The 23,761-nt window shown below is 44.0% G+C and overlaps 2 protein-coding genes across 2 annotated transcripts in view; one reads left to right on the forward strand and one right to left on the reverse strand.

The window, feature by feature from the left end:
- On the forward strand, positions 1-18,864 carry vwa5b2 (von Willebrand factor A domain containing 5B2). The gene is made up of 21 exons (XM_041896719.2): positions 1-74; positions 5,665-5,808; positions 5,972-6,187; positions 6,744-6,969; positions 7,160-7,317; positions 8,044-8,175; positions 8,294-8,418; positions 8,647-8,823; positions 9,161-9,271; positions 10,448-10,650; positions 11,825-11,939; positions 12,125-12,310; positions 12,431-12,647; positions 12,783-13,114; positions 13,233-13,470; positions 13,589-13,930; positions 14,887-15,018; positions 15,361-15,489; positions 15,781-15,831; positions 15,984-16,219; positions 17,343-18,864. The coding sequence occupies exons 2-21, from the start codon at positions 5,670-5,672 to the stop codon at positions 18,150-18,152; spliced, it is 4,275 nt and encodes a 1,424-aa protein (XP_041752653.2). The 5' UTR covers positions 1-74; positions 5,665-5,669; the 3' UTR covers positions 18,153-18,864.
- alg3 (ALG3 alpha-1,3- mannosyltransferase) overlaps positions 18,644-23,761 on the reverse strand; it is a 10,092-nt gene continuing 4,974 nt past the window's right edge. The window contains exons 6-9 of the mRNA XM_041896716.2: positions 22,713-22,918; positions 22,423-22,499; positions 20,496-20,640; positions 18,644-20,287 (exon numbers count right to left, since the gene is read on the reverse strand). Of these exons, the coding sequence (XP_041752650.1) occupies positions 20,125-20,287; positions 20,496-20,640; positions 22,423-22,499; positions 22,713-22,918 (591 nt within the window). The 3' untranslated portion in view covers positions 18,644-20,124. The remainder of the gene's footprint in view (positions 20,288-20,495; positions 20,641-22,422; positions 22,500-22,712; positions 22,919-23,761) is intronic.

Here is a 23,761-nt window from a genome sequence, read left to right on the forward strand (position 1 = left end):
GTGATGCTGAGCAGTGAGAGGAACCAGAGAGAAACAACGGGACCCGCGGTGACCACAGAGAAGCAGAAAGCACGGTAAGTAAATGCAAGGCAATGTATTGATTTAGCATTTTATCAAAGGGGTATTATTAACGCAAATAGCCTGCGGTAGGGCTATACTCACTGTGTATATCCCCTGCAGTCACTTGACTCACACTAAAAACAATGGGCAGCTCAATGCTGTGTCATGTTTAGCCTATCTGCACTGAGTTTTTGTTAGGGGCTTATGCACTTCTGTAGGCTTACAATAATCTTCAATTTAAGGTATTTGCATTTGCAAAAATAATTTGATGATACAGCAATCCTTTGAATTTGTGTGGCTTGTCTATAGGCCTAAGTGATATAAAGGGATTGTCAAGATTGTCACATTTTATTAATCAACAATTTGTACTTAAAATGGACATAATTGACAGAGCAGACCATCTGTAAAATTGTGTGTTGAGAACCTGATGATTCTAACAGGTTGCTGCCCTCGGCGCGCGCGCGCACACACACACACACACACACACACACACACACACACACACACACTCCTGTAATTCCATATGATTTCAATAACTTTCTGACTGCAACCGTTTTGATTTGAACGAAACCTTCCATACATGTTTGCCCATGGTAGAAGTGGTCAGAAAGGGATTTTTTTTGCCAAAACATTCAGGTGATACAGTGGTAGAACAAGTACCCAATTGTCATACTTGAATAAAAGATACATAAATAGAAAATGACTCAATTAAAAGTGAAACTCACCCAGTAAAATACTACTTGGGTAAGTAAATGTAATTGCTAAAATATACTTAAGTATCAAAGGTAAAAGTATGTAGCTCAGCTGGTAGAGCACGGCGCTTGTAACGCCAAGGTAGTGGGTTCAATCCCTGGGACCACCCATACACAAAAAATTTATGCACGCATGACTGTAAGTCGCTTTGGATAAAAGCGTCTGCTAAATGGCATATTATTATTATATTATTATAAATAATTTCACATTCCTTATATTAAGTAAACCAATTTTTCTTGTTTTTTATTTATTTACGGATAGCCAGGGGTACACTCCAGCACTTAGACAATAATTTACAAATGAAGCATTTGTGTTTAGTGAGTCCTTCAGATCAAAGGCAGCAGGGAGGATCAGGGATGTTATCTTGATAAGTGTGTGAATTGGACGATTTTCCTCTCCTGCTAAGCATTCGGAATGTAACAAGTACTTTTGGGTGTCAGGGAAAATGTATGGAGTAAAAAGTGCATTATTTTCTTTAGAAAAGTAGTGGAGTAAAAGGAATCAAAAATATAAATAGTAAAGTACAGATACCCCAAACAACTACTTAAGTAGGACGTTAAAGTATTTTTACTTAAGTACTTTACACCACTGAGGAGATAGACGTGCTCAAAGTTGACCCATTTTGCATACCCCATCCTACCAGGAGACATCCATGTCTGCATCACTAAAACATATAAATAATTGAGTTTTACATCATTTGAAAGCTTGAAAACCAGATTGTCAAAATATTTTTAAATTTCTTGAAAAATATGTTTAAAAAAAAATAAAAATTACGTACTTTTTTAACCTTTAACGTCAATATATAAAAAAACTGCATCAACTCCAATTTTATTCGTGTTCATATAATTTATGTTGTAGCTTAGACACTATTTGACATCGTCTGAGGGGTTTGTGTTGTGCCCGCCATCTCTTCAGACACAGCATACTCTTGAATACAAGGTGGGTGTCATGTTTTGGCTGATAAATTTACTAAAATGTGAATAAAATGGAAATGTCAACTTTCAAATGGTAACACAAAGATAGTTGGAGAACATATACGCAAAACGACAGCGGATTCAAAAAATAATTGTTCAATTAAAATTATTATACAAAATTATTCTTATATATATGGGGGATACAACAATCCCAGCTCTGCAGATTTTGCTGCGAAGAGACAGAATCATTATATCATTTGTTTTGGTACTGTCCATATGTAGCTTGTTTTTGGTCGCAGGTACAGAAATGGCTGAGGAATTGCAACATTTACCTGGAGCTAACTCTGCAGATAGCACTACTGGGTGATTTGAAAAGTCATAGTCAATCAATAAATAATATAATAATACTTTTAGGAAAAATGTTTATCTTTATTTTACAATCTGTAGAAACTATGAGAATAGAAAGGTTCAGAACTTTTGTAAAACATCACAGCACAGTTGAAAAATATATGGCAAATAGAAATCCAATATGGATGGTGTTAAGAGATAGATGGGAGGGGTTGAGTGGAGCTGAAGGGTGGACTAATAACAACAAGAAAACTAATGTATAATAGACTGTGTCCGTAAAATGTATATAGGTTCAGAACTTTTGTGAAACAGCACAGTTAAAAATAAATGGCAAATAGAAATCAAACTGGATGGTCTTCAGAAATAGATGGGAGGGGTTGAGGGGAGCAGAAGGATAGGAGTAAAAACAAACAAAAGATAACTATTGTCAAATAGATTGTGTCTGTAACATTTATACAGTATGTATAAGCTGGAAGTAGAAGCCTAAGTGTTGTGGTTCATGAGTTTACTCCAATTAAGGGAGGGGTGGTAGGGTTAGTGGAAAACAATAAAATAAAATATATTTTAAAAAATAAAAAATATATATATATATATATATATATATACAGTACCAGTCAAGTTTGGACACACCTACTCATTGCAGGGTTTTTATTTTATTTTTACATTGTAAATTAATAGTGTTGACATCAAAACTATGAAATAACACATATGGAATCATGTAGTAACCAAAAAAGTGTTAAACAAATCAAAATATATTTTATATTTGAGATTCTACAAAGTAGCCACCCTTTTTACCTTGATGACAGCTTTGCACACTCTTGGCATTCTCTCAACCAGCTTCACCTGGAATGCTTTTCCAACAGTCTTGAAGGAGTTCCCACATATGCTGAGCACTTGTTGGCTGCTTTTCCTTCACTCTGCGGTCCAACTCATCCCAAACCATCTCAATTGGGTTGAGGTCGGGTGATTGTGGAGGCCAGGTCATCTGATGCATCACTCCCATCACTCTCCGTCTTGGTAAAATAGCCCTTACACAGCCTAAAGGTGTGTTTTGGGTCATTGTCCTGTTGAAAAACAAATGATAGTCCCACTAAGCGCAAACCAGATGGGATGGCGTATCGCTGCAGAATGCTGTGGTAGCCATGCTAATTAAGTGTGGCTTGAATTCTTAATAAATCACAGACAGTGTCACCAGCAAAGCACCCCCACAACATCACACCTCCTCCTCCATGCTTCCGGTGTGGGAACCACACATGCGGAGATCATCCGTTCACCTACTCTGCGTCTCACAAAGACACAGTGGTTGGAACCAAAAATCAAAAATTTCGACTCATCAGACCAAAGGACAGATTTCCACCGGTCTAATGTCTATTGCTTGTGTTTCTTGGCCCAAGCAAGTCTCTTCTTATTATTGGTGTCCTTTAGTAGTGGTTTCTTTGCAGCAATCCGACCATGAAGGCCTGATTCACGCAGTCTCCTCTGAACAGTTGATGTTGAGATGTGTCTGTTACTTGAACTCTGTGAAGCATTTATTTGGGCTGCAATCTGAGGTGCAGTTAACTCTAACCTCTGCTGCAGAGGTAACTCCTGTGGCGGTCCTCATGAGAGCCAGTTTCATCATAGCGCTTGATGGTTTTTGCGACTGCACTTGAAGAAACTTTCAATGTTCTTGACATTTTCCATATTGACTGACCTTCATGTCTTGACGTAATGATGGACTGTCGTTTCTCTTTGCTTATTTGAGCTGTTCTTGCCATAATATGGACTTGGTCTTTTACCAAATAGGGCTATCTTCTGTATACCACCCCTACCTTGTCACAACACAACTGATTGGCTCAAATGCATTAAGAAGGAAAGAAATTCCACAAATTAACTTTTAAGAAGGCACACCTGTTATTTGAAATGCATTCCAGGTGACTACCTCATGAAGCTGGTTGAGAGAATGCCAAGAGTGTGCAAAGCTGTCATCAAGGCAAAGGGTGGCTACTTTGAAGAATCTCAAATATAAAATATATTTTGATTTGTTTAACACTTTTTTGGTAACTACATGATTCCATATATGTTATTTCATAGTTTTGATGTCTTCACTATTATTCTACAATGTAGAAAATAGTAAAAATAAAGAAAATCCCTTGAATGAGTTGGTGTGTCCAAACTTTTGACTGGTATTTATATTAAACAGATTTATTCAGTAGTCCGTTATGGAAGATGACGAGACCTTTAATTGTAAGATCTAGACATTTACATTTAACAAGTAACCTTTTCTGCTGTGTGTGTTTTACTCGAATTCTAGTTTTTGTTTTTGAATGCTGGTTTGGCTTATTTCTGCCCTCCCCTTCTCCCAAACAGACATGTATTTACCTGCTCCCCTCTCCATCCCTCCAGAGCACAGTAGCCAGATGGAAGCTGTTGATCTACTTAGTCAGAGGTGGATGTAGAGACCATTACCCAGACCAAAGCAAACAGTCACAGACTGCACTGCGCAATTTACTGCTCACTGAGCTGTGGGTCCACTAACACTAAACCATTAGAAACCATTACACCTGCACGTTATAGCCCAGATTCCCAGAACATTGTTTTATTCAAGGAGCAGTAAAAGGTAAATCACTAAGAAGTGTGTTTTATGGTCTTCTTTGACCTGCTGGGCTTAATTGCAGCACCTGTGGTTATTTTGTAAAGAACATGGCTGCTTAGTTTGATTAATCTATTTCATGTTGTGTTGTGTTGTGTTTGGTGCTGATGCAAGCCACAGGGTGATGTTAAACTGGAAGGACATCCCTGTGAGTTTAAAGTTCTAAACAACAAGATGTAAGTATTTTCAAGATGAGAATAGTTTATATTTGTTAATAGATCTCTTATTTACTCTTAACATTCTCTTGAGGAGGACACCTGCTTCATAGGTTTTCTAAGAGGTTCCAGTAATCCAACTAGCTTACCTGATCTCTTTCCCATATTGTGCCACTAACACAACCTAAAGATACATCATACAACCCACTCTTATCTCCTCTGTGGTCAGGTAAGACTTGTGAAGCTGTATAGTATGGATTTGCATTAGGTAGCCGTTGAGGAGATGCTGCCCTGGAGCCCATGGAGTGTTGACCAGTCTGTTAATGATTGAGCTGGGCTTCAACAATGTTGCAGCCGGTTGCTATGCAGGTGGAGAGAGGGGATAGCTAGGTTACCAGAGTAGAAGCCCAAGGCATGAGGGGGCTGCTGTAAATAAACATATCTCACGGTTACACAGGTAATTCATGTGAAAACAGTACATGTTTACCTTGCCCTGCAGCAAGGTTCATTAACCGTGGGGACCTTTAGCTGACATTTTGAAATAATTATCAGAGCCGATTCGAGGCCAATGTTCTTTCCATCAATTGAGAATAAGCCTCATTTAGAAGCACATAATTGGTCTTGAAGAACTTTCCTTACTGTGGTTCTGATCCTTCACCTTGATAAGGCTAGAAATTGAGGCCATTTGAATGCGCGTGCAAGTATGCACGCACACACACACACACACACACTCTCTCTTACACACATGCTCACACACACACACACATTGAACTCAATGATTTCCTCTCTTCCTCACATCCAGAGACGATGGTGGGCCTGAGAAACCGGTCCACGTGGGCCCCGCTGCTCCTCAAGGCCTCCTGCATCAAGTCCTGTGCCAACGGCTGCTCCCTGGGCATTACCGCACATCTCACCTACGCCAACACAGACACCGAACCTGTGGAGGGTGAGTGACAGCTCAGGTCATAGGTCACACACTGATGTCATCTATAGCCAGATCTTGTCTTGGTCTTTCTGTAATAGTCTTTCTGTAATGTAGGTCTTCAACTGTTGTCTGTTGTCCTTTATTCAATGCCCCTTGCACCTTTCCCCCACCCCTCTCCCCCAAGGTGTGTTTGTGTACCCGCTAGGGGAGAAGGAGGTGGTGGTGGGCTTTGAGGCGGTAATTGCTGGCCGGATGGTGGGAGTTCAGATCCAGAGTCGGGGGAAGCTGGAGGACTGCTGTCTGGACTGCTGCCCAGGATTGGGGCTCGATGGCCAATGTGGCAACGGACGGGAGTGGGGCTGCTGCGGGGACTCCAGCTTGGACATGCAGTGTACCAATGGTGAGCAAAGGGGGGGAAGGAGAGAGGTACGGCAGAAGGTAAGGAGGGAGGGAGGGAGGGAGGGAGGGAGGGAGGGAAGGAAGGAAGGAAGGAAGGAAGGAAGGAAGGAAGGAAGGAAGGAAGGAAGGAAGGAAGGAAGGAAGGAAGGAAGGAAGGAAGGAAGGAAGGAAGGAAGGAAGGAAGGAAGGAAGGAAGGAAGGAAGGAAAGAAAGAAAGAATGGGAGGAAGGAAGAAAGAAAGAATGGGAGGAAGGAAGGTAGGGATGGAAGGAGGGAGGGAGTGAGAGATAGGGCTGGATGGATAGAAGGACGGAAGGAGTGTATCTCTACCAGAATAAAAATCCCCTTTACCTCATTCCCTGATTAATTTAATATAATGGTATAATCTTGTAGGATGGGGCAGAGGACTGAAGCTAAAAGGATTTGGCTTCTTGCCTCTTCGTGAAATGGCTTTCACTTAGTATAAAAAATGTATCAACTTTAAGTGAATGTTATGATTCTATTTAATCCATGGAACCATGCTCTGAAGATTTTTTATCTGAATCTCTGTCTTTTAGGCCATCTCATCCTAGATGAAGACTTGGAGCGAACCACCTTCATCGTAGGCACAGGGGTCATTGGCCCGATGGACATTGTATCTGTCATCATTAGCACGACCATGGAACTCCCCACCTTGAAGAGTGGTGCGATCCGCCTGGTCTACCCCACAGTACTCACTCCCATCGCCACAGGGCAGGTCACTGCAAGCAAAAGTGAAAATGGGGGGAAATCAGATGAAACAGGGTATTCCCCTCCCCTTTGAAAATTATCTAAATGTTTGGTAGTTTGATCTCAATTAAATTAATTCCCAAGTGTTGAAAAAATGTACATTATCCCATATCATTATTGGAATTACCAAAAGTTCATGTGAAATTCAAACTCTGGCTCTTAATATTTTCCTTTCTAATCTATCCCTACTCTTCTTCCCCCACAGACCCACCAGTTGTTTTGGAGCCACCTCAGGGAAACAGGAGAGGGTTTTGGGTTTGGAGCAACAGTGTGCCCATGCCATCTTCACCAGCCCTGCCACCAACGTGGCACCCTACGAGCTCAACTTCCAGCTGCTGGTCCGAGGGGCATGCCTGCTGGCTGGTATACCCATATTATATACCCATCTATCTATTCATTGGCACACATTTATTTACCCAGGAAGTTCCATTGATGTCAAAATACCTATTTCCCACTAAGTAGCTTTGCTATGATATTGTAGCGAACAGCGGGACAGGGAAGTGAACCCGGGTTGCTGGCATGAAAGGCAAACACCCTACCAAGGTTAACCCACTTGGTGGCAATTGTAACTTGGCTCATATAGCGAGGAGTTCTTTGAGTACAGCAAGCACTTGAGTGGGTGGGATAGGGGTGGGAGAAACAGCTCTTTCTAGCTTTAGCCTGTCTCCTGTAATGACATAGTGACAGATACAATTGGCCCTGGCATTCCCATAGTGAAATATGAAATGTGTCTGGGGAGGCTGGACAAGGAACTCAGAGTGAGGCAGCCGAGGGAGAGGGACAGAGTAAGGGAGCTGAGAAACGAAGGAGGGAGCGGGTGTGTTTGGAACAAGGCCAGGCTACTGTAACTGTACTGTACAGCAGTCAAGATATTAGGTGGGGGAAATTAGGCTACTCAATCAGATTGGGCGCTAGGAGGGCCTGTAGGGGAGTGGAGTCACTCCGGCCTGTCTGAGAGGGAGTGTATCCTTCCCCTAGCCCCTTCCCCTAACCTCTTCCCCTAGCTGGCCCCTACCCCTAGCCCCTTCACCTAATAGGACTAAGTGTTGTTGTTGAACTGGGTATCTCTTGTCCCCTTCTCCTGCCCAGGTCTGGAAAGCCCTACCCACGCCCTGAGGGCAGATGCAGACCCCAGCGCCCAGAGTGCTTCCGCCACCTACATCACCCTGGCACAGGAACACCCCTATGACAGACACATAGAGATCATACTGCACCTCAGCGGTGAGAGAGAGTGTTTGTATGTGTGTGGGTGTGCGTGTGCGTGTGTTACAATAGTCTCCGATGGCCTCCTTCCTTATCTCACTGATCTTGAGTTCTGTCCTCAAACTCTCTCCTCCAGAGCCTCACAGCCCATTGGTCATCCTGGAGAGGGGTCGGCTCACCTTCAGCCAATACGAGCAGCAGATCTGTTCCCGCCGCGACTTCATTCGCTGTGCTCGCAAAGAGCTGGAACCAGAGAAGAAGGTGAGCTGGACTGAAAGCTAAAAAATCACTTGGGTGCAAATAACAGTGTGTGGCTTTATTATATTTCCATGAAACTATTTACCCAACCCAGTACCTGACAAATAGTATTTCTTACCCTTATAATACATCTATACATTATTTGGACTAACATACAGTATATTCTGGCTGTATATGTTTTTTCTATTTTTTATTGTCTAATAAATTCTATCAATCAATCCTCCTGTACAGTTGGAGTTTGTGAGAAAGCGGTACCACAAGGACATCCTGAGCAGCCCGGTCCTGATGCTCAACTTCTGTCCTGACCTGCTGTCTGAGCCTCCAGAGCTGCACCGCGCCACCAGGGAACTGCTCTTCCTCATAGACCGCAGTGGCAGCATGAGCGGCATCAACATCCACCGCATCAAGGTGATGATGGAGAAAACACTGACACAGACATAGTGAAGGGGAGGGGGTAAAAACACATCTACATACATTAAGGTAATCCCATCCACCCTGACTCAGGCTATTAAAATTATGGAGAAAATATCACATGGAATCTGTCTCAAGGGAATGGTTTTCCCTCTGGTGAAGGGTTATGGTTGTGCATATTCAAAGGAAGTAAATTGTAATTATTTGGAAGATATTACAAATATAAAGGGGATCTGAATCGTGGATTTTCAAAGAATTGTTTTTACACGGAAGAAAAACATCCTCAGACCAGACTTTTCAATACTAACCCCATGTCCACTTCCTGTCCCAACAGGAACCGATGGTGGTAGCTCTGAAGAGTCTTCCTCCAGGCACCATGCTCAACATCATAGGCTTCGGCACCACCATCAAAGCCCTGTTCACCACCAGCAAGCTCTGCACAGACGTAAGTACTACTTCAGAGAGCAAAGGAATAGTTCACCCTATAAAGTCAAAGTTTGTCAGATGCTTTCACTCCTCAAAGAAGTAATCTATTATTGACTTGCACTCATATTCCCCACCATCTGTTATGTAGATCCATTATGTAGATCCATATATATGCATTAAGAGAAATCTGCAGCCTCAATCCCAAATGAATGGGAAATATACTGTATAACCTTGACAATAAGGTTTCCATTTACCATGAGAGCAACCATAAACTTCCATGCAACCTTACATGTGTGAAGATCTACAAACCATGTTATGTGAACAACTTAACATGCTCAGTCAGACAAGGTGCTCTCAACAGAACCATGATGAAAAAAAAACAAACATGTTTTATTATCACTTGTGGACCTTCTGTCCTGTCCTCTCTGTCCTCCTCTCTGTTCCACCTCAATCAGAGTCCAGGTCAGCTCACACCAGGGTTGCCCTAGCAGCTGAGTATCAGGTTTTAGCCAGACCAGGACTGTGCAAGGACAAACAGCAGTTAAACAACATATGATGACCTTTCATGCATATTACAATGAGGAAAATGAGGATGAGCCACCAGTTCTCTCTCTCTCTCTCTGTCTAGTTTAATAAATCACAGATTGTCATGGGCGTTTGTGTCCCCTTTGTGATTTGGGTTAAGGCAGGTGCAGGTGCTGACATTGGGTGACCTACACTGTTTGTTGTTCAGTGATGGTCTACTACAGGTTTTGTTATGTTTGTATTCCCTTACAGGTTGGACAAGGCTTGATTACATTCTAACGTCAATAGTAATATAGGATTATGTCTGTTTGATTTATAGTGGTATTCCAATGTTTACAGATCAAACAATAGGAAGGTACATTATTTACCCCGATCTACCAGACAGATAACAAGAGATTTATTGAAACTCATAACCCGTGTCACTGCCCTTCATTTCTCCTCGCCCAATCTGATGCATATCAAACTATCCTTCTGTCAATTCTTTAGTGTACAGTAGATGTATGCTATCCCTACGTCTTCATGCCCCCTTGTTGATTAAAGTAATTAAAATCATAGTTTGGTGATCATACACTGCTTATCTAATGAGTCCATCAATATTAACCAATAGGCAGTAGCCCTATCTGTCCCTCCCCTCCCCTACCCCCCCCCCTCCCCTCCCCTCTCTCCCCAGGTGATCTTGGCACAGTCCTGTGAGTACATCCAGAAGATGAGGGCTGACATGCGGGAAACCAACCTGCTGGGGGCGCTGTCTTGGGTGTACCAGCAGCCCGTGCAGCGCTCCTGCCCCCGCCAGGTGTTCATCATCACAGACGGCAGCGTCAGCAGTGTAGGCAAGGTGCTGGAGCTGGTCCGCAGGAACACTTGTGCTGCCAGGTATTGTCTGATGGCAGCTGGTAGAATGAGTAGAAATGGGAACATTTAGCATTTAAAATCTACTGTATTGATCAAAAGTGATACTGTAGGTTCAACCCTGAATATTGTGGTAATAAAGTGTGTCTATGTAAGTCTGTGTGTTTGGAAGGAGAGAGAGGAAGGAAAAGAGAGAGTTACTAGAGAGAGAGAGTGGCTGATACAGTATGTCGTAGCAGATATAAGCCACACCCATTAATCCCACTAAGTGCTTCCCTCTGCAGTTACTGCCATGCCCCTCTGGTCTGGTCTGGTCTGGTCTCCCTCCCTCCCACCCTCCTCCCCCCTCCCAGCTCCCTGGGCATTGCACAATAATAACTATATTTATCCTTCATGAGTATTCTACTGTTAGCCCAGCTATCCCCCGACAGCACACTGGCTATGTTAGTGAAGACGGAGGAACTTATGGAGCAGTCAAACTACAAATGTGATTCCAACCTCTAACCCTAGCCCACGTGTACATGCCTGGGTCTGTGTTTGTGTGTGTGAGTGTGCGTGTATTGATATTCATGTGGGACAGTCAGTCTACCCTGCCAGACAGAGGTAGCTGCATTCAGAGCAGAGCGGCACGCTGTCCGTCACTTGGCCTTTTCAATTAGTTTGGCCTGTGGCCCTTTCAGCCATTCAATTAGTGAAATGCCATTTGATTGCTTTCAGTGTTGTGTATAACACTGCTGTGTGTAGCTAATAACTCAGGGTTAGAATACGAAGGACACAGTAAATCCATCATAGATCACCTGGTTTTAAAGTGTCTAACTAATACATCTGTCTAAATTTGCGACAGTAGATTCTCTCTCTCTCTCTCTCTCTCTCTCTCTCTCTCTCTCTCTCTCTCTCTCTCTCTCTCTCTCTCTCTCTCTCTCTCTCTCTCTCTCTCTCTCTCTCTCTCTCTCTCTCTCTCTCTCTCTCTCTCTCTCTCTCTCTCTCTCTCTCTCTCTCTCTCTCTCTCTCTCTCTCTCTCTCTCTCTCTCTCTCTCTCTCTCTCTCTCTCTCTCTCTCTCTCTCTCTCTCTCTCTCTCTCTCTCTCTCTCTCTCTCTCTCTCTCTCTTATATATATATATATATATATATATATATATATATATATATATATATATATATATAAACTGAATAAGAAGTTATTTTGTTATTATCCAAGGTGTTTTGGTCTTGGCCTGGGCCCCAGAGCCTGCAGGAGGCTCCTACAGGGTGTTGCCAAGGTGACAGGTGGAACAACAGAGTTCTTGGGTGAGGAGGAGAGGCTGCAGCCCAAGGTGAGAAGTGACATCATTGCCCCCTAGTGGGGAAATACTGTAGTAGGCTACTGGGGACATGCACACTACTCTAACGTTCAAAGATTATTGCTTCCCTCCTCAACCTGAAAAAGCAAACACATTTGAATTAACCTTTAACCCCTAACCTATAACCTCTAACGTTTAACTAATCACTGATCCCTCAGCTGATAAAGTCCCTGAAGAAGGCCTTTGAGCCAGTCCTCACTGATGTACGAATAGACTGGTACCTGCCTGATAACATGGAGGCTCTCCTGTCACCCAATGAGATCCCTCCGCTTTACCCAGGGAATCGCCTGATTGGCTACTGTACCCTGTACGATGTGTCTAGCTTCAGAGGCAAGAAGACTGAGGTGAGTGTCCAACTATCCCCTCTGGAAAGGCATTCAAGTTTCCTGTCTTGTGGACAGCATATATATTGTGCAGAATACAAAGTAAACTCAGTCCATTCTCTCACCTTGTGTGTTCTGTAGGGGCGTGGTCGGGGCTATAAGGGCTTGTCTCGGGGCTCGGTTGGCTCTGTGTTCGGCCTATCGAACGACGAGCTGTCCCCTCCCTCTGTGTCTGAGCTCCTCCCTCTGGTTACATCATCAGAAGGCGCAGACCTAGAGGAGGCGCTGAGGGAAATCTCCCGGGAAATCTCCTCAGAGTTCTCCTGTGCCAAAGACACTGACACTGGGACTAGTACAGGTGAAATACTGACACTCAAAAAAACAGTTCCCTCAATCCAATACCTGTAAAGTTCCTTTGGCTTTGCGCATATTACAGCTAAAGCACAATGATTATAACTGTCTTACAAGCTCTCCTCTGATATCTCATCCACAGGTGGGGAGGTGGAATGGTCCAGTGATGTTCGTCGTAGGATCCAGGAGAGTTCTTACATCCAGGAGCAGTATGTTCTGACCCGCTGCTCCCTGAGCAGTGAGAGGGGTCTGCCCTACACCCACACCCACACCCACACCCCCTCTACCTCTGACTCTATGGGAGGCCCTTACCCCACTGACCTGCTCCCCATCCCGTGCCTGGACACGGGTTCCCTGCCGCAGGGCCTCGAGAAGATGGCTCCACCCGAACAGAGAAGCACCCTGTCCCGCTGGGGCGAGTCGCCATGGCAACAGACCGCTTCCTCCGAGAATACAGATTCCGTGTCAAAAAAGGTAGGACTGGCTTTGTTTACAACTGCAGTTTGAACCACCTCATGCCTTTAGTCATTAAACTACACTGCTGTAAATATTTTTTAACCCAGTGTAACTGTTTTCCCTTGTCACAATCCAGGCAGGGCGTCTGTGTGCAGGGGAGGAGTCTCGAAGGAGACAGAGGGCATTGGCCCGCTCCGCCATGTCTGCGAGAAGTTTCTCCTCCCCCCAGGGTGAGCTGGACATGCACCGCCTGCGGAGGGCGCTAGAGAGGGTCTCCTTCGACCAGGCAGTGGGGGGGAGGCTGGAGGAGAGCGATGGGGAGAACCAGCCTACACCCAGAGGAGGGCTGTCCCGCAGGAGCCTCACTGACTCCAGTAGGTTAACTTCCTCACCTCTAGACTGATGTCTGAAACTAAACTCCCTCAGACTCTCTCTCTCTTTTCCATCCATCAATCCACTAACCCTCTCCTACCCCTCTTTCTCTACCCCTAGACGGCCTGCTGTTCCCTGTCTCTCCTCTGGACTGGGACAGTTTCACCGACCCGGAATACCTGTTTACCGCCGCCCCCCCGGACGACCCCCCCACGCCCCCTGCCCAGTGTCGCTCTCTCATCCACGGCCTCCTGGGAGGCAGGCCCGTTTCCTGGGAGGTCACCGTGGACCTGACACAACTCTGGGCCCCTGAGGGCCAGGGGACAGGAGGGACGTCCAGGGGAGGAGGAGAAGGGGGGGAAGGGGGTGACCTCTGGGAGGAAATGATCCACCAGCTGACCGTTCGCTCTGCCATTAGGGACTTTGAGAAGATGGCGGAGAAGGAGAGTGACATTGAGCATGGTGAGGGTTTACACCAGTGTTCCTCAATTTTGGGATTGAGGTCATCACAGGGTGTACAGGGTTTTGTTTCAGCCTTGATTAGTTGAGTACTGAGGGGTATACTACAAAGCAGGATCAAAGAGTTGGCCAGCTAACTTGCCTAAATATTCTGATACAACTTAATGTTTTTAAAGATATGCTTGACATTGGTATGGTCTAATTGATTCAACAAACGAAAACACATAGTCAGGTCCAAAATTATTGCCACCCTTGATAAAGATGAGCAAAAGACTGTATAAAATAAATAATACAAATACCAAGCTACAGGTATCTGCCAAAATAAAGGAAACACCAACATGAAGAGTCTTAGTAGGGCATTGGGCCACCATGAGCCAGAACAGCTTTAATGCAACCGCATAGATTCTACAACTGTCTGGAACTCTACTGGAGGGCTGCAACACCATTTGAATGGTACTGAAAACAGGGGTGCCAATAATTTTGACCCCTATCTTTTTGAGAGAAAAAACGTTTTACTTGGTAAACAAAATCTCTTTCTCTGAGCAATTGTATTTGTATGAATAATATAATTTCCCTACTTTTTTAGCAGGCAATGGCTGTGTACACAGGCAGACGAATTCTGATATTTTTCCACTTATTGGTCTTTTGACCTATCAGATCAGCTCTTTCTACAATAATTGGGGAAAATATCAGAATTGGGCTGCCTGTGTAAACACAGCCAATATAGCTCTGTATTTGTATTATTTATTTTATACAGCCTTTTTTGCTCATCTTCATCAAGGGTGCCAATCATTTTAGACCTGACCGTATCTACGTTTAGCTTCTTTGATGAACCAGAAAATCTAGAGTTATTTCTTGTTGCTTATCAAAGTTAGATGGCTAACTAATTGATCCTGCTTTGTAGTATACCTGTCTCTCTATGCGTATGATAGATTGTATGCTGTATACTTGTTTTGCAGGACCTGCTAAGCGGTACCGTATGAAGGCCATCCAGACCAGTAAGAGCTGTAACATCATCTGTATGTACACAGCCTTTACTGCCACCAACACCAGCAAGGGTCCATCAGACATTGTGGAAGTTAGAAACACAGGTAACCCTTCAGACAGTTCCACAGTCACAGTAAACCTGAAAACGGATGGCCTAATTTTATAATATGCATGGTAACTGATATGTCTGTTAACGGTGGAAGGGTATCAATCAAATTTCCATCAACTAAATGGTTTTTATAAAGCCATTTTTACATCAGCGAGTGTTTTACAGACACCCAGCCTAAAGCCCCAAACAGCAAGCAATGCAGATGCAGAAGCACGGTGGCTAGGTAAAACTCTCTACAAGGCAGGAACCTAGGAAGAAAGAGGGCGAGGAACCAGGCTCAGAGGAGTATGGTTTGGATAGCAGTGGTGTGTGGTGACTGTTGTCCTGTCATGTGTAGGGTTGCGTTTGGGGAACAGACGGAGCTCCCAGTCAGGCAGTCGTAGACAGAGGGCCTACTCTGTGGGACTAGGCCGACGCCCCTCCAGCAGAGACAGTGAGGAATTTGAGGACACCTGCAACTCCACAGGTAAACCTACAATACAATAAACCTACAGTCATTAGTAAACCTGCAGAGGTCAAATGGTATGTATATTTTTATTTGGATCACCATTAACCAATGCCATGAAGTCAGCTAGTCTACCTGGGTTCCGATACAGAACTAAAAAGACATTACAAACAATTAACATTACTTTTTTTATTTTTTATTGACATAGCAAGTAGACATTACAGACATTTAAAATACCTGACAGGTAACACATTTACATACAATAATGAACTCCAGGTCTTGTAGTAGCCATTTTGTTTGGTTGTTTCCCAGACAGGGATGATACTCCTGCCTCCCCCTGCAGCCTGAAGTCTTGGGACAGCAGTAAGTGCCATTACATTGGCTGAATCTCAAACCGAACACTTCGACCATTCGATCACTCAATATCCGAGTTCATGAGTTGTTTCACTATAACCTATCTACAACCTGTTGTAATAAAGCCATTCATTATTGTTTATCAAACGTGTGTGCCTCAGGTGCAGGGGGCAATCCCTACCCTGCCAGTCCATCAGCCGTGTCTGGCACCTCCTCCACCCGATCCCAACGCTCAGCGGAAAGCAAGTCTGTGGAGAGCTTCTTTGGCTCCAGATTCCCTCTTGGCAGACTTAGGTCGCCTAACTCCTCTGGAAAGCAGGCCCCTCTGAAGGGCCACTGTCTCTCTGCTGAGGCTGAGAAACACACAGACACAGAGAACCCAGACTACCTGCCTCTGGTGAGACAACTGTCCACTCACTGCATTTGATCATACGATCATTACAATAGATCCAGGCTGTGCCTAAAAGGTCTTAGGCCTAGATTCAATCAGATCAAGCGTTAACCGGCAATAGCAGACACCCGCATAGCGGATGTTTTGGAGGTGTCGGAGGTGGAACTGCATTGGAGCCGTCAAATCGGTGAGCAGCTGCTCTTGCGATCATTTTCATGAAGCCACACCTGCCCCACTCGTGTTAGAAGTTCAGAATGAGAAAGTGTAGGCTATATAGAAACAATTTCAATTAAATCGAAAAATAATTAAACTAAATAATGAGGATTTCTATCATCCTAATCGAGGTGTAGATTACATCTCACATTCCAGTGTTTGAACTTGTAAAGAAGGCTGCATGGGATTGACTCCGTGCAGCCAATGGCAATGTCCACTTTAGGTATAATGTCAGGAGCCACTTGTGGATTTGACAGCTCTAACACAGTTCCACCTCCGACACTGTCAAAACAACCGCCATGTGGATGTTGGCTAAAGTGGATCTGATTTAATCAAGCCCTTAGTGCAATTGTATTAAAGGGCAATTCCACCCCTTTTCAACCTCATATTCAGTATCTCCAGCATCATACCAGTATCTACATATGTGAAAACGATGCGTTTCTATGTTCTGTGGTTAAAAAGATAAAGTTCCTAAAAAGTCCTACTCGGTGACATCATTGAGAAGGATTAAATGTAGGGAAAAAAAACATTATTTTCAAAACCTGCAACGAGTTTCTAGCCAGGGGGAGAGCATTTTCCTGCTCTCCGCATGCGTGTCCGCGTTCTCATAGTGTTTGAAAATCCCAGTTTTTTTTTTAAAGGTTTGTACCTTTGACGTCATCAAATTGCACTTTCTAACTTTATATTTGTACTACAAAACATAGAAGTGTGCCAATTTAACATATGTAGACAATGGTATGGTGCTGGAGATAATGAATATGAGGTTGAAAAGTGGTGGAAATGCCCTTCAAGTTTTGAGACTTCTGATAACTTGCTGTGAACTTTACTATAAGTACTCTACTGATAATGAATCTACAAGAAGTATTTAGAGGTGGGTACCTGATTTCAGAGTTAGTATCTGGTATCTCCTCCACAGGTGCGTCTCCAGTTGGCATCTGGGGCCTTCCTCCTGACAGAGGTCTACTCTGACTGCATCCAGATTCCCCTGGACCGTCTGAAGAGGGCGTCCCCCTACAGCCGCCACCGCAGCAGCCTCAGCCCCCCCTTCCGCTGCACCTCCGCCAACGCCCCAACAATCCCCTCCTCCACCACTACCAAGCTCCCAACTGGTACCCCCCTCTACCACACCACCTCCTCTACCAAGCCTCCTAGTCCCCCCCATCACCACACCTCCACCTCTTCCTCTACTGGTCCCAAGCCCTCGGTTAGCCCCCACACCCCAGACAACCCTCCCCCAATCCTGGACCCCCGACTCCGCAGGAGACGCTTCTCCGACCGGGGCCGAGAGCCCCTGATGACCCTCCTCGACCCCCCTAGCTCTGAGGAAGGCTCCCCTGACATGACAGGTGGCCCTCTCCCCCAGACCACCCAGACCCAGGCAGACAGCGGGCGCGGCTCAGAGACTGACGTCTGTGAGGGTTCTCTGTTGGATCCAGCAGCTCCAGACCCCCAGGGGAGCGACCAGCTGGCTCTGGGAGACCTGGAGGGCTCGAGCTGGGCCACGGCCGTGGCTCTGGCCTGGCTGGAGCACCGCTGTGCAGGGTTTTTCATGGAGTGGGAGCTGGTGGCAGCCAAGGCGGACTTCTGGCTACGGGGCCAGGAGCTGCCGGAGGGGGTGGACCTGGCCGGGCTGAAGGGGGCTGCCAGACAGCTGTTTCTGCTGCTCCGCCACTGGGACGAGAACATCCAGCTCAACATGCTCTGCTACAATCCCAACAACATGTGACCACATAGTCACCATGTTAAAACCACCACAATGTGTGACATTTCTTACTACTGTCACAACAACATGTGATGTGACAGTGTCACCAGTGTTGCCTCCTACCTTAAATAATTAGGTTCAGTTGAAAAAAGGCATTTGCACCTCTGGTTGCTAATACTAATGCCTCTGTGCCCTGTCTACATAAAGAAACCCGATTCCATATTTCCCCAGTGCCAAGATCATTTTAAAGCCATTGAATTAGGTCAAATTGAGACTTGACGATGCAAACACTACTTGACTAACCCAAGTGGCCTTGACGTACACCATATGAAACTACAATAATGCCTTGATCATCTAAAGCTTACATTACTTTGATTTAGTACATTTTATAGTTACTGCTCTATTTTTTCTTAGCTGAATGGCCTATTAACTGGGTAGTATGTCTATAACTTGCATTAGTGTAGAATGAAATTACTATGAAATCTTGTTTGTAAATGAATGACATTAAATTCAAATTTCTTTACAGAGATATGCCTTTTATTTTTCATCTTTATCAACAGAATAAAACAATCAATCTCCCATCTCTGTCCTCATGTGTAACACACACGCAAATCAAACAAACATCAGCAAACAAATATGAGCACTAAACTATGGTAAACATCTATCGCAGCTCATAAAAATAAAAATCACACTTAAAGGAACAGTTCCATTCTCAGATTAAAAAGGGACAGTTCAGCGAAATTACCTAAATATGTTATCTTGCGGAACTATCCATTTAAGCCTATTCTTGGACTAAAATAACTTTAGCGTGTGTTTTGTCCAGGGGTAGGCTTAATCTGGGTGTGGGAAATGGGCTTTATCTATTAAGTCTAGTGCACACACTGATCCACATTCTCTGAAAGAAACTATTAGAAAATAAAAAACAATAGACAGATATTCATGATTGTCAACAGCTTAGTTCTGCATGGTCATATTATATGAAATTACATATTACGTATTTGCCTATGATAGGCCTTGTGATAGCTAGGCAACGTCATTCCTATTGTGCCCAGTGGTTGGCGCCAAACGCTTATCGCAGAGGACGGTTCAATTTAAAGCTTTAATAAGTAGCAGTAAAGTTCAAATTCCCTGGTATGGAGTTAAGGACAACCAGAAATCTTTAATATAATAATATATGCCATTTACCGGAAGTTTTTAACCAAAACGACTTATAGTCAAGAGTGCATAATATTTTTACGTATGGGTGGTCCCTTGAATCGAACCCATGATCCTGGCATTGCGAGCGCCATGCTCTACCAACTGAGCTAGAGGACTAGAATCTATCGCAGAGGACAGTTGAATTCAAAACTTCGTCAATAAGTAGTAGTAAAGTAAAAATTCCCTGGTACGGAGTTAAGGACAAACGCACATAGAAACCATCTTTATAACAACAAATGGTCCAGTAACAGAAGTTCAGAACAGCTGATCGCCAGGATGAGGACCTAAGAGATTCTCATTATTCTCTATTAAAATCACCAAGACCAGATAATACTTAACAAGACTAATCATGGGCTAAAGATAGTTTGCACATTAAAAAAAACCATACTGTAAGTAAGAGATCCTTCCTTAAGATGTTCTAGGCGACACAGCAAAACACTCAGCGTTTCTCCTCACCACTAGACTCCCACTCTTAGATTGATATTATTTCATTCTTTAACCTGAGAATCCTAATTGTTTTCAGCCTCCTCCCACGCCACCAACCTGCACATGACTGCCACACTGTAATCCACCCCACATGCAGTCTCACTCAGTCCCTTCTCCCACCTGTATGTTACGCTATACATTAGCAGAGCTACGGCGAGGTGGGTAGCAACAAACCGATGCGTTTAAGACAGACCCCACCTCAATAGCCCCATGTGCGTCATAGTGAGAGGGGGAGATAGGCAAGACACGGTGAGAGCAGGGTGGAGATGGTCGACCAGACCCCAAGGACGGGAGGGTCCCCTAGGGGATAAGCTTACTGGCTCTTGGCCTTCTCTCCCTGGGGGGCTGGGGGATGGGCGGGGGCAAACCACAAGGACAGCAGCATGATGAGGTGACACATGTGGAGGGCTGCTGAGCTGTATATGGTAGACGGGTAGGTGTTCCACGACAGCTCCACCAGACCTAGGATCAAAACCCTGTCCACAGAAAGACCAGATAAGACATATTGTAAGAGCGACAATAACAGGCCTTTTGACCCATCTAGGCTCTGAATTTATAGTAGACAGAAACGTGCAAATGGTCCCAATTCTGCAAAGGCCTGAATTAAGATTTGTGCAGATTTACGTTGGAAGTTAAGACACTTCCCATTTCTACACATTGTTGCCAAAAGGTACCCCCTCTTACCGGAGTAGGTGAGCCAGCTTCTTGACCCCTCCACTCCAGAGCAGGAAGGGCAGGGTGTGGAAGTACCAGACATAAAACTGGTAGTGCAGCGAGCGGCTGAAGCACATGCCGATGAAGTTAGATGTGAAAAGGATCAGCACCATCTGTGATCGGCTGTTAAGGTCTAATATACAGTGCAATCAGAAAGTATTCACACCCTTTTACTTTTCCACATTTTGTTGTGTTACAGCCTGAATTTAAAATGGATTAAGTTTAGATTTTGGGTCACTGATCTACCCCATAATGTCAAAATGGATTATTATTATTTTATTATTTACAAATTAATAAAAAGCTGAAACATCTTGAGTCAATAAGTGTTCAACTCCTTTGTTATGGCAAGCCTAAATAAGTTCAGGAGTAAAAATTAGCTAAACAAGTCACATAATAAGTTGGATGGACTTACTCTGTGTGCAATAATAGTGTTTAACATGATTTTTGAATGACTACCCCATCTCTGTACACCACACATACAATTATCTGTGAGGTCCCTTAGTCGAGCAGTGAATTTCAAGCACAGATTCAACCACAAAGACTAGGGAGGTTTTCCAATGACTCGCAAAGAAGAGCACTGATAAAATAAAAAGCAGATGCTGAATATCCCTTTGAGCATGGGGAAGTTATTAATTAGGCTTTGGATGGTGTATCAATACACCCAGTCACTACAAAGATACAGGCGTCCTTCCTAACTCAGTTGCCGGAGAGGAAGGAAACCGCTCAGGAATATCACCATGAGGCCAATGATGATTTTAAAACAGTTACAGAGTTTAATGGCTGTGATAGGAGACAACTGAGGATGAATCAACAACATGGTAGTTACTCCACAATACTAACCTAAATGACTGAGTGAAAAGAAGGAAGCCTGTACAGAATAAGAATATTCCAAAACATGCATCCTGTTTGCAATAAGGCACGAAAGTAATACTGCACAAAATGTGGCAAAGGAATTAACTTTTTGTTCTGAATACAAAACGTTATGTTTGGGGCAAATCCAATAACACGTCACTGAGTACCACTTCATATTTTCAAGCATGATAGTGGCTACATAACATTATGGATATACTTGTCATCAGCAAGGACTAGGGAGTTTTTTTAGGATAAAAAAATGGAATAGAGCTAAGCACAGGCAAAATCCTTGCGGAAAACCTGGTTCAGTCTGCTTTCCAACAGAAACTGGGAGACAAATTCACCTTTCAGCAGGACAATAACCTAAGACACAAGGCCAAATATACACTGGAGTTGCTTACCAAGATGACACTGAATATCCCCGAGTAGCCTATTACAGTTTTGATTGAAATCGGCTTGAAAATCTATGGCAAGACTTGAAAATGGCTGTCTAGCAACAACCAACTTGACAAAGCTTGAATAATTTTTTAAATAATAAAAATGGGCAAATATTGTACAATCAAAACTCTTATAGAGACGTATTACCCAGAAAGACTCACAGCTGTAATCGCTGCTAAAGGTGATCCTAACATGTATCGACTCAGGGGGTTGAATACTTATCTAATGAAGAAATATGTGTTTTATTTTCCATAAACATTTTTTAAATGTTTCTTCCACTTTGACATTACAGAGTATTGTGTGTAGATCATTGACAAACAATTGCATTTTAATCCCACTTTGTAACAACAAAATCTGGAAAAAGTCAAGGGGTGTGAATACTTTCTAAAGGCAATATAATTGGCACAGTTGTTGTTCGTATGTGTATGTTTGTATTTGGTGTGAAAAAATTAACATTTCCACTAATAGCACTCTTTAGTTACACCTCTGAGATACACTAAACACTAGTACTTCATGGCCATAACAGTGTGAGTTAGAGATACAGAACAACACACTGGTACTGTGTTTCTAGTCATGGCTCCAGAGACACTGACTGAGGAAAGGATATGATCGGAGGTGAGTTTCTGTGCAAGAATGACTCTCTTGCCTGGCTCCTTCAGCAGTTCCATGATGCTCTCTCCAGGCCTGAGGGGAAAATGTGTTGGTTTAATTCATCAGAAAGCACATCTGGTTAACAACAAAAAGCAGAGCTAGCCAGACTCAAGCATTCGTGTACAAATATAATTTAGGCTGTATCTAATTTTAGGCTACACTAGGGCCAAGAGTTTGCGCCTGACCATGAAAAACTCTGGTCCTAGAGATAACCCCAGTAGCCACCTGGGAAACCCCCTCTCTCACCTCTTCCAGCGGTGCAGGGCGAACAGCAGCAGGGCTAGCATGTGGGTGGCCAGGAGCACCAGGTGGAAGTAGCGACTCAGGAACAGCCACTCCGGCAGGAAGCGCCAGTTTACTGTCCACGTGAACATGAACTGACGACCCAGGTCAAAGGCCATGGTCAAATAGCCAATTGGATTCTCCATCAGGAAGGGTAGGCCCAGCAACAACTGTGATATGGAGAGGTGGAGTAAAGATGGACAATCCACAGAATGGAAATAGAGTAGGCAAAACCTAATTGTCCACACAATGTGGAAATTGGATGGAACTCTGGGGACAAGAAGCATCTACAGTGAGGGAAAAAAGTATTTGATCCCCTGCTGATTTTGTACGTTTGCGCACTGACAAAGACATGATCAGCCTATAATTTTAATGGTAGGTTTATTTGAACAGTGAGAGACAGAATAACAACAGAAAAATCCAGAAAAACGCATGTCAAAAATGTTATAAATTGATTTGCATTTTAATGAGGGAAATAAGTATTTGACCCCTCTGCAAAACATGACTTAGTACTTGGTGACAAAACCCTTGTTGGCAATCACAGAGGTCAGACGTTTCTTGTAGTTGGCCACCAGGTTTGCACACATCTCAGGAGGGATTTTGTCCCACTCTTTGCAGATCTTCTCCAAGTCATTAAGGTTTCGAGCCTGATGTTTGGCAACTCGAACCTTCAGCTCCCTCCACAGATTTTCTATGGGATTAAGGTTTGGAGACTGGCTAGGCCACTCCAGGACCTTAATGTGCTTCTTCTTGAGCCACTCCTTTGTTGCCTTGGCCGTGTGGTTTGGGTCATTGTCATGCTGGAATACCCATCCACAGTTCTCACCCAAGATTTGACGGTACATGGCGCCGTCCATCGTCCCTTTGATGCGGTGAAGTTGTCCTGTCCCCTTAGCAGAAAAACACCCCCAAAGCATAATGTTTCTACCTCCATGTTTGACGGTGGGGATGGTGTTCTTGGGGTCATAGGCAGCATTCCTCCTCTTCCAAACACGGCGAGTTGAGTTGATGCC

The sequence above is a fragment of the Coregonus clupeaformis genome, chromosome 14 (genome assembly GCF_020615455.1).
Source record: "Coregonus clupeaformis isolate EN_2021a chromosome 14, ASM2061545v1, whole genome shotgun sequence".
Classification (NCBI taxonomy): domain Eukaryota; kingdom Metazoa; phylum Chordata; class Actinopteri; order Salmoniformes; family Salmonidae; genus Coregonus; species Coregonus clupeaformis.